At 44.1% G+C, this 11601-nt stretch overlaps 1 protein-coding gene across 1 annotated transcript; it reads right to left on the bottom strand.

Moving 5' to 3' along the window:
- Positions 1 to 8397: 8397 nt before the first annotated feature.
- CCL8 (C-C motif chemokine ligand 8) lies at positions 8398 to 10491 on the bottom strand. The gene is made up of 3 exons (XM_025440090.3): positions 10304 to 10491; positions 9391 to 9508; positions 8398 to 8966 (listed from the first exon to the last, which is right to left on the bottom strand). The coding sequence occupies exons 1-3, from the start codon at positions 10377 to 10379 to the stop codon at positions 8861 to 8863; spliced, it is 300 nt and encodes a 99-aa protein (XP_025295875.1). The 5' UTR covers positions 10380 to 10491; the 3' UTR covers positions 8398 to 8860.
- Positions 10492 to 11601: the final 1110 nt, after the last annotated feature.

Raw genomic sequence — 11601 nt, forward strand, 5'->3', positions numbered from 1 at the left:
TTTGCCTGGGCAGAGTCATGGTCAAGTTGAGATGCAGAGCACTCCTGAATCTGCTGAGCTGGAGGTTGGCTACCAGAGTTTTCCAGGAATTTCAAGAAGGAAGCTGTGGGCTGCAGAAGGGCAGGCACTAGTTCCTTCCAGCTGCCCAGGCCATAGAGGAAGCAGGAGCACACATGTGCCACCATTCACCATAGGAGTGATCTGAGGAGCTGTTCCGTGGCCTTGCTTGCTCCAAAACCAGAGAGAGGGTGCCATGTGAGGGCTCTACACGCCCTGACAAGGTGTATACTATGATCATCATGGCCACTCACGGATGAAGATGTGAGGCCCAAAGCCTTGTGGAAAGTGAGTAGTGGTGCCAGGAGACAAAGCTGATCTTTATGTAGGATCACCCCAGCCATTCACTGTGCCTCTAGTGCAGAAGACTTTCTCCCAGCAGTTTTAGGTGGAAGTCTCATAACTAAGACGAATCAAAGTCAGCTGCCAATGACAAGGGCTCCTCTTGTCACACGTTAGTGTCCCTTTCTGCCCCTCAGGCCCAGAAGGATATGGTTGGAAGTCCACTGATTTGTCCAGGAAGGACTATGGAGTTTCTAGAGTGGTTGCAGGAAGGGAGTTGCAGAATAGAGCAAAGCAGGCTCTTTGCTTTTGTGTCTGGCTCCCCTCTTGCAGGAGCGTGTGGTTGAGTTGGAACTTGGGGTAGGTGTCCCCGGGGGCCTGGTGGGAGGGGGAACAGCCTTGGGCTGCAGGAGACCCCCTGACAAGGCACTTGGCTTGCTCTGATCCATTCCCTGTGCTCCCTCCTGGCTCCCAGACTTTGCTTACTTTTTGCACCTGCCTGGAATACTATCCCCTCGGCTTTCTATGTTAGCAGGTCTTTCCACTCTGGCAAAACAAGTCCAGTGAGGTTAAAAACACAGAAATAAAAAGCTAAGATTAGTGAAATAAAAATCATATGTACTAGAAGGAACTGATGAAGCTCAAAGTCAGTTCTTCGACAAGCCTATAATGCTGTCCTGAGACTGACCATGAAAAAAGCAAAAAGGCACAGACTGCCACAGCAGGAGTTAAGGAAGAGGGTGTCATCATGGAATCTGTAGATGCCAGAAGGAAATTGGACCCTTATGCCAACAAATTTAACTTCAATGAAATGGATGAGTTCCTAAAAAAATATAACTTACCCAGACTGCTAAAGAAAAATGAAAAAAAAAAGAGTAATTCTAAAACTACTTGAAAAATGGAATCAAGCATTGAAAATCCTTCCACAAAACACCCTCCCGCTACAAGAGCTTTAACAGCTAGTCCCTTCAAACATTCCGAGAACGAATAATTCCAATCTTACACAATTTGTTCCGGGGAATATCAGAAGAGTGTACACTCCAGCTCATGTTTTGAGTTTTGCGTAAGTTTGACACAAGCACTTGTTAAGAACGACATGAGAAGGCTAGCTTGTCCCTCCAGAAACACATTCCATTCTTGTCCATCTTCTTCTTTGTCATGGGAAGCCAACCTGTGTGATGACATCAGTGGGACTGTAGGTTTTCTGACTTTGGGTTGGACTTGCACACTAGGGAGCTCCTTGGGGTGCAGGAGAGGGAGAAGAGTAAAGTGAGGAGCTGCTCTCTTTGCTGCCTCTCCTGGGCCTCAGCCCAGATGCAGTCCTCAACCAATGGCTTTCATTTCTCTCCTGGGGTGAGGTGGGGAAAGTATAACCCTTCCTTTCAACCTTGTGTCTAGGGGGAGTCCCCACACTGTTGCTAGCCTCAGAGTGCTAAAGCACCCTTATTGTTTCTCCACACTCAGCCCACATCTTGCTAAATAGCCTCTTTATTAATCCGTTCCCAGGTCATTCAAATTTAAGTGTAATCTATTCCTTACTAAGACCCTGACTGGCATAGGTATGGATCCAGGACCAGGATCCGCTCCTGGAAATGGTCTGTCCATACAGGATTCTGGGATTGGGGTGCTCATTTATTTTAGAAGCAACATGAAGGCAGCCCTGGTGGCTTAGTGGTTTAGCGCCGCCTCCAGCCCAGGGTGTGATCCTGGAGATCCAGGATTGAGTCCTGTGTCAGGCTTCTTGCATGGAGCCTTCTTCTCCCTCTGCCTGTGTCTCTGCCTCTCTCTCTCTCTCTCTCTGTCTCTCACGAATAAATGAAAAAAGAAAAAAGAAGAAACACCATGAAAGCATCTGCTGGCATCATGATTACTTGAATCATCACAGGAAGTTGTGTGGCCAATTGTGTTCTAACAAGCCAGCAGGTGGTTCTGGTGTTCACTCAAGTTTGAGAACCATGGAGTTATAAGCATATCACATGGCCATCTCTGGCCTATAGTAAAGCCACCAGAGAGCCCTGACAAAGGAAGTGTCTCTGGGCCCTCCCTGGGAGTGCAGTTAGGGAATGGCTGAGCAGCTTGAGCATATAGATCCATTTCAACAGGTCCATTTCCCTGAGCCTTTGGACTCCTTCCTAATACTCCTGGGAAGTCCCAGCATTACAACCTCATTAACTGCAGGCTTCTTTTTAAGCTTCGACTCCAATCAGCCAATCCACCTGAGCATTAACATCACTTCCAGGTACTTGTGCCAACACAATAAATCCCAAATTTTCAACAAGTACACCTATATCAATGAATTAGATTGATTGAACCTTGGGTGTCATTCCCACTAGTAGCCACTCCTACACGTGCACCCTGAACTTTCCTCCAAACTGAGTGGGTGAAGGGACATCCAAACCCACCTGGCTATAAGGATTCCTGTCTGTCCTTTCTTCTGCTTTAGAACCTGAGATCTCATAGAAGAGTGTGTTTAGGAGCCTGGGATCTGGAGCCAACCAGAAATGGCTTGTGGAAAGTGAGTAGTCCTAGTCCATCATTTACTAGTTATATGATCTGGAGCAAATTGCTTACCTCTCTGAACCTCTAAGAGGAAACTGATGGTTAATTATTATCTCGTTTTGATGTCAGAGTTGAATAAGATAATACATGGAATGTGCTCAGCATTGTGCCAATAACCCCCATTTTTAACTGGTAACCAGGTGATGCTTGTGCCTCTGGTCTGGGGTCCATGTTGGGGCAGCCATGCTGTAATTATTATTTTTTTTTTATTTTTTATTTTTTAGACAACTGCAAGTCTTTTTTTAAAATTTTATTTATTTATGATAGTCACACACAGAGAGAGAGAGAGAGAGAGAGAGAGAGAGAGGCAGAGACATAGGCAGAGGGAGAAGCAGGCTCCATGCACCGGGAGCCTGATGTGGGATTCGATCCTGAGTCTGGAGGATCGCGCCCTGGGCCAAAGGCAGGCGCTAAACCGCTGCGCCACCCAGGGATCCCGCCATGCTGTAATTAATCGGAGTTTGGATCTTGGTGGGAGGAGTGGGATCCAGGATGGCAGAGGCTAGACAGTGCTGCTTATTGAGCAGTAGAGACAAGTCAGGTACAGATATGCCAAGGAGCCCCAGCCTGGAGTGGCAATCAGTGTTTTGGCCAACAGGGATCTGTGGTAGCAATTATGGGATCCTTAGACATGAAAACTTACTAAGATGCTGCTTGACTTTGGGCAGAAAATTCTAGGTTTAATGGCCAGAAATCCAATATAAGTCCTTGTAGGAGAGGTTCATGGCCTCTTGCCCAGTTATCACATTTAAGCTGGTTCATAGACCTAGAATCCCCACACTAGGAAAACTAGGAAAGGTCCTGCACTGCCAGATTGCCAGGTGAAATACAGGATTGTTGGTTATTTGAGTTTCAGATAAACAATGAGTAATTTTATCACATAACTTTGCCCTTGGCAATATTTTTGCTAAATCAGAAAACTCATAGGTCTATACTATAAATCTCCACTAAGCCTTCCCCAGAGGAGCTGGCTTCCATATAACCAGGGTGACTGCACTGGGGAAATAAATACTGAGACCTTCTGGGATTATTTGATGCTGGCTCCAAATGGATGCTATTCTCTGGAGAACTGAAAATCCACTCAGACCCACTGGTCAGAGTGGGAACTTATGGAGATCCTCCGCCAGCTACTCAATTATGTTTAGAGCAGATGTTCAGCTAGCTCTTTTCTAGCTCATTGATCTTTATACAATATAAGTCTCCCAGAACTATACACTCTGTAATTTTAAAATTATTTTGTTGCTGTAGCATCTTAGCATCCAGGCATGCAAGCTGCCTGCAATAGCTCTGGGCAGTCTTAGCGTCCTGCCTTCTTAGATCAGAACATACCAAAGTTGGCTTCATTACACAATGTTGTGGTTTTAAGATGCTTGTTTACCCACCGAAGTTTGTTCTCTGAAATAACTTATTGGAAAGCCGTCATCTATTAAAGCTTAAAACTAAAACTGCCCAGAGAAGCAGAGCTGAGGCACCCTGTACTTAGCCTTCTCCCTGTCCATTTCATTTCACTCGTTAAAGCTCTAAGGAATATTGAGGTAATACAACCTTTCCACTCTACAGAACAGATCTCTGACTGTTGTTGGCAAAGCTAATGAAAAGGGAGTGAGCCAGCACTAACTGGCACTCTCTGCCCCCCAGGCTGGCTCTCTCCAGAGAAGGTAAGCCTGGAAACGAAGAGAATATCACCCTTGTGGCACTGGAGAAGGGAAGTCCCTCCACCACTCCCAAAAACAGTGTAGGACTGCTTCCTTACTCCTTTCTTCACACCTCCTTCTCTCCTATCTCTGTATTCACTTATAATCTCCCACCCACCTGCAGCATTCTTCTTTCCATCTGGCTCCAACAGGAATCATTTGAGGCCTGGATTAAATTGTGTCTGGTCTGTGAAGGCTTCCAGCCCACACAGATTTCACAGGGGACCAAAACTTTCTCTGAAATAGAAGGTTTAAAAAGTTTTCTTAAACAGAAAACAGAAGGACAAAGTATAAAGGAACACACTGATAAATGGACCATCTTAAACTTAGGAAGCTGTTTTCATGGAAGGCATCTTTCAGGGAGTCGAAAGGAAAACCACAGTTATGAGAAGATATTTAGATTTGCACATCTGGCAAAGGATTCCTGTTCAGGATACAGAAAACACACCTCTACTAATTCATAATGAAAAGACAATCTACAAATGGACAAAATTTAAATCTAAGCAATCTAAAAAATAGACAAAAGACATGGCCTGGAACTTCATGAAAGAAGATATCCAGCAAACATTTGAATAGATGCTCAACCTCATTAGTCACAAGTAAGATGGAAATTTAAACCACAACCATGTGGATTATGAGGAATTATAAGCAGAGTGGCTAACTTAAAAAGAATTGACAGAGAGAAGTGTTGCAATGCCAAATGTGGAACAAATCTAGCCCTCATACATTGCTGGTGGGAGTGGATATAAATTGACATGATAGGTTGGAAAAATATTTAGCAGTATTTGGAAAAGGGTTTGGTGGTTGAACATATGTTTAATATATACATATCCTATGATCTATGTGTGTATTTCTGTCAATCACCTATCATTTACATATCTCTATCTATCTCATCATCATCTCTCTATTATCTACCTGTAAATCCTTGAGTTTGCACCAATATCTCCAATTTCAGGTCAATACAACACTTTTTTGTTTTGTTTTTTTCTAGTCTTCTGATATTCTTATATTTTGTCTATGGAAACTTCTCCAATAGTAAGTGCCTTGACTTCCATGGTCATCAATACACTTACTTTTTTGCTAAATCCCTCTCTCTGTCAACATTCTCCTAGTTATATGGCTAACTTAGTCCCAATCTTGTTGACCTTGACTTGGGGGCCACCCTCTTGGACCCAGTCCTGCCCAATCTGCTAGTTGAGTCCATGGTCTTGCCCCTGCTTTTGTCCCAAAGAACACACTGAGCAAGTCCCCGATTCCGCTCCTAGCCTCAGCCCTGGTGAGCACACCAACCAAATGCCCAGCTCATTCTCTGGCCCTGATGCAGTGAACTTGTCTGTTGAGATCCAAACAAGGCCAAAGGGAAGGAGAACAAATATTGATTGTATGAAACCATGACTCAATAAAGCAGGGCCTGAGATGAGGACCTGTGTACAGATAGTTCATTTGGAAGTGATCCCAGGGACCAGGACTGCGTAAGCAGCAAAGATGGAGAAGGAGGAGAAGTCAACACAAGTATGCATAATTCAGATCAGCATCATGGGCAATGGGGTCTGATTCTCTTGGGATTACCTGAGAAGACTATGGAATGGCTCCAGAATCAACCTCTGGAGAGAAGGGTGGCAGAAGTGTTTGAAACATCTGCCTCCACCGTTTGTTGGCAGAAGGTTGTCACCCAGAGTGTTCCTTCCCCCACACTTCTGAGCCTTGGGCAAATGTGTAGGCTGAACCAACTCTTGACCTGAAAAGGCACCCAAAGAGGAGCCTGTGGGCAGGAAACAAAAATTGAGGAGGACATTGGAGGCAGATGTTGAAAAAGTGAAGTGAATCACAGCCTGCAGCAAATTGTGAGCCCAGGGTGAAATCGGAGGTGTGCTGAAGAGGATGCATGTCATCTTCAAGTGACTTTCCAAGTCTTCACCCCTGGTTGACAAGGGAATAAATGGGTTCACAAATATTAATCACTCAATATAAGGATGTGGATTTTGAAAGCACTAATATTCAAGTTAGGCCATGTAAAACATCAGTAACTTAAATGAGATGACACATTACTTAAGATAATTATGTTTAATGGTGTTAACAAAGTTCATTGTGAGTTAAATATAATGACACAATCCTGGAGCGCAGCTAGCTGGGCAAAGCTTGGGAAAAATAAATGGATTATGTCTTAACTGTGGCCTGGGTGTCAGTTTAGGTGGAATTTTTTTGCCTTTGAAATTTTGAATTTTGGTTAAGCTATTTCATGAAACTCTAGTCCCAGACCTCATTAGTCAGCTTGTCCTTGAGGCTGTAGAAGAGAGTTTGGAACTGGATGGAGCCTTCATGGCAGAAAGTACTCCTTTTATTCAGCTGACACCCAGATGTCTTTTTGCTCCTGGGGCTTGGATGTGCTACGCTGGACTTTAGTGGAAAGCTTGTCTTCAGATAGGTGATATATCTGACTTGCAGTTTGCCAATAGGCAGGGCTCCTGACTGGTTCAGTGATTTTAATCTAGAATGGGATTTACTTTACCATTCTACTCTAGCCAATAGGCTTGACCAAGTTTCCAAGAGACGTGGCTCCTAGAACTGGAAGGGGCTTGTGAGGTCATCTGCCATGTTCTCTCACTTCCTCCCTGTGGCACAATATGACCTCTACTTTTGTATGGGGCATCTTAATGCCAGAGAGAGAGAGATTGACATTGACTTGCCCTAAGTGACACAGAGTCAGGGTCAGTTCTGGGACCAGAACCCAAGTGCCATGCTTCTAGGTATACTGAGATTGTGGCATCTTTCCACATGACCATCAGTGAATGACAGACCCTGCAGAGCTGGGCCATCAAGAAAATAGTCCTCTTTCCCTCAATGAGGGGTCTGGTCTTTGTGACTTACTATGGTGGGCCTCATACCTGAAAATGGAGCCAGCTGTGCTTACATAGTACAAAGGAATCTTGACCTTAAGAGGCTATTAAGGAAAGAAGTTCCCATACCTTCATACAGAAGCTTGCAAATTTGAGGGATTGGGGCTGGAGTTAACTTCATTCTGTGTCTCAAGGGCACCAGTTCTCTAAATAGTTGCTTTGTGAGATTGTAAGAGAAAGTCTAAATCCTGGGTCAAATGCTTTCCCTCCCCAACATTTGACATTCCACTCCATCTTGCCCATTCTATCTAACATCACCCCTACTACCAGCCTGGTTCATTCGCCTCTCCTACACCATTATGGTGGCCTGCCGTCAGACCCTCCCTCTCACACTCTACCCTAGCCTCAGATACCAGGTTACTCTTCCTCATGCACACCTTGCATGACACTTTTCTCTCTTCTTTTTTTGAAACTTTTAGTGCATCTTGTTTTTCCAGAGTCCAGCCAGATGTTTGAAAGTATGGAAACTCCATGCTCTTGCTCCCCATCCTGTACTGGTTCTGAAAAACCTTTTCATTTCTCATTGCATACCATCCTTCAAGACCAGTCCTGTTGAAGATTCTTCAAGGAAAAGCCTTAGAAGGGCTTCTAGGTTGTAGACATCTAGTTTCCTCTAGTTTTACTCTTTTTAAGATAATAGTCGGGGTTTGAGGATTAATTAGGTGGATAATAGTTGGCTTTATGGAGAAAAGCTTGAGGCAAGAGAGAGAACAGGAGAAGGGAGGTGTGACAAGAAAAGAAATGGGCAGGTGATGTTAGAGACTGGAGCTGAGAGGCTGGAACACTATGAACCTCAGTGGAGTCTAAAATATTTCTTAGAAAATGGCCCCCTAGACCCCAAGTTGCCAGTCATTGTTGCCATTTTCTGCCTCCCAGCTAAATGTTACCCCATGAAAAATAAGACCAAGTAGTTTAAAGTCATATATTTTTTTCTTTGAAAATTCCATAGTCATCGCATAACATGAATTTCAACCACATTACACAGAAGACATTTGACTTACAGGAGCACCAACTTCATAAGAATACAGATGTCTTTCACTCTGATGATCCATGGAAGGACCTCACAATACTACAGACACATTGGAGGGAGACAAATGATATCCTGCTACAAACTTGACTGAGCTCACAGAAAAGAAAATGTGCCACTGGATTTTGTACTTTACATTCATTAGGATTTATAGCACATAAAGTAAAAATGTTAATAACTTAAGTAAAATTAAATATTATTTAAGAAATGTGCTTTAAATTATTGTATAAAGTGCCTCTTGTTGGGCATTGTAATAAAATAATATCACTCTGTACTTGGGGAAGGTTGGGGAAAAATAAATAAGATTTTCCTCAGGGTCTGTCTCTCAGTCCATACATGAAGGTTCAAGGCTTCTGGGCTTGGGACTTTTGGTCCAGGTGATTCATGTAATCCTGGACCCACTTCTGCTTGGGGTCAGCACAGATCTCCCTGGATGCTTTGGTCTTGAAGCTGTTGTGGGGAGAGAGGGCAGTTAGATGGAGCATCTAAGGATTTTTTCCAGACATGTGGCCTGTTGGCCCCTACACCTAAGGACCTCTTGCTCTCTGGATGAGGAGGCTGGATGGAGTTACGAGGAAGGGGAAGGATTGGAGGAAGAAAGAGCCCTCAAACGAAAACTGCTTATGCTATCCCAGGGGAAACCCTCAGTCTCCTGACCGAAGGAACTTGGGTGATCTGACCAAGATCCTAGAAGGGGAGCCTGGGGGGAATATGGATTCCTTCCTGAGGGCTCAATTTCTCTGTGGGGTAAAGGTCCCCTCAGATTACATGGCATATTTATCTGACTTATTTGGGCATGGATCCTGATTTCTTTCCCTTGTATAGAACTCCAGTAGAACTTTCGTCAGAGGGTGCCAGGGCATGGTTCTCTTACATCACAGCTTCCTGGGGACACTGGCTGTTGGTGATCCTCATGTAGCTCTCCAGCTTCTGCATGGGGATCTTCCTTTTGACCATGCTGAAGCAGCAGGTAATTGGGATGGAAACTGAATCTAAAAAACATTTTGCAAAGAATGAGAGTTATAATGCATCATAAGTATAATTTTGAAAGGGCAGATGAAGGTAGGGAAAGACAAAACAAACACAAGTTCTACCTAAGAATGAATACTCCCAAGTTCAGTGCCTTAGTCCACATTCCACAGATAAAATGGTGCCTGGAAGTCTATTTCTTTTATGGAACTATGGGGCTCCTCACTGTCAACTGGGAATGGGGAAAAGACACTCATCTTGTTTTGTCATTAGGAGGTTCTACTAACCCAAAACCTCTGACACCAAATAGATAAGTTCTAATACCTTGCTCCCCAGCTTTCTGTCCCCACGGGCTCTAAAGCCCACCTGTGTCACATGCTGACATGCCTCTGGGTCCTTTTCCTCCTTACATGGCCCCTGGCAAACTGGCTGTAATCCAAAATTTGAAGCCCAAGCAATAGTTTTATTTCCCTCTCCACTACTGCCTGAAATGTCCTTCACATCCACAATGAGAAACGATCCTTCCTTCCATGCCACATCCTCAAACAGTGTGAGGACCATTGAGGTATTGGTTTCATTTAGTGTCTCTTCCCCAAGCTCGTGTCAGGAAGGACCATGGGAACTGGACTCATTGACCTGGGTATCTGGTTCTGGCTCTGGCTAACTGTGCCATGACCGTTCTTCTTATTGCCCTTGTTGGTTTCACTTTCTCCATCTTTGTAATGTAGGCTAATGTAGCAAGCATGGGATAACTCAGGCTGGGACGATAAGTACCTATAATAGTTGAAATGGTAAGCCTTAGGAAGAGAGGCCCTTACCTGGCTGAGCAAGGACAAAGGTGCTGAAGCTGGCAGCTGTGAGCAGAAGGCATAGAAGCGCTGTGGAGAACTTCATAGTGGAGGTGAGCACGGGAGCTTAGGTGTGAGTGCTGGAAGTTCCTGTGTTGGTCTCAGCCTCTCTGCTCCTCTGGCTCCTCTGGTCACCCTGCCTGATTTTTATGGAGAGCAGTGAGCATGGGCAGGGCCCTGAAATAAGACTTGGAATGTGCTGAGTAGGCACCAGATCCTTGGGGTGATTTCCTAACACTGGAAAAAGGAAGCTGAACAGTTTCTATTGTTGCTTAGACTATGTGGAACAGAGGTGGAAGAGAATGTGGTTGTGCCTTACAAAGTGTAGGAAGTGACCTCACTGGACTATTAAGGGCTATGATTTCTTTGAAATGGAAAATGATCTTTTGGAAAGGAAGAACAGAAGCTGAGGTCAGAATGGAATAAAGACAATAAAAGGCCTGGCCCTCTCTGGGGCATAGGAGGCCTAGGATGGGGCCTTAAGTCTTTACCTGTACTTCTATCAGACTCAGGTCCCTGGCACCTTAAACTCATTGGGCTCTTTTAGAACACCCCAGAGGTGGCCTGATGGAACCCTGGCAGAATGGTGGAATCTAGGAAAATATTCAAGTTATAATGCCCCAGATTCTTATGGAGTGTGAGAACTGGACAACACATACTGATCTTGGAGGGTGGGGGTTTACAAATATTTTAGACACTAAAGTCTCTTTCCAAGTGAAAATCATAGAGAGAAGCCTGATATTTCATAAGGATTTAGGTAGAATGGGTCTGTTTGAGAAAGGCTTTCAGTTCTCTTTGTTTACACACAGTGGGGGCAGGGGTGGGAGTGAAGGAAAGGAGCTAACTTTGCAAACCACCGACCTCTTATATTCTTCTTCATTCATGTGTCTGCCATTACGGTATCATGTGGAAATGCCATTGCCCTCAAAATCCCCCGTGTTCCTCCCCTCAAATCTCTGGCTACCACCAATCTTTTTACTGTCTCTGTATGTTTGCTTTTTAAAAATGTCATGTAGTTGGAATCACATGGTATGTTGCCTTTTCAAAGTGACTGCTTTCACTTAGAAATATGCATTTAAGATTCCTTTGTGTCTTTTCGTAGTTTGGCAGCTCATTTCTTTTTATTGCTGAATAATATTCCATTGTATATATGCATCAGTTTATCTTTTCATCTATTGATACCTTTGTTGCTTCGAGTTTGGGGTAATTATGAATAAAGCTGCTATAAATGTTTTTGTGCAGACTTCTTTGTGGACATAAATTTTCAA

Source organism: Canis lupus, chromosome 9 (assembly GCF_003254725.2).
Source record: "Canis lupus dingo isolate Sandy chromosome 9, ASM325472v2, whole genome shotgun sequence".
Taxonomy (NCBI): Eukaryota; Metazoa; Chordata; class Mammalia; order Carnivora; family Canidae; genus Canis; species Canis lupus.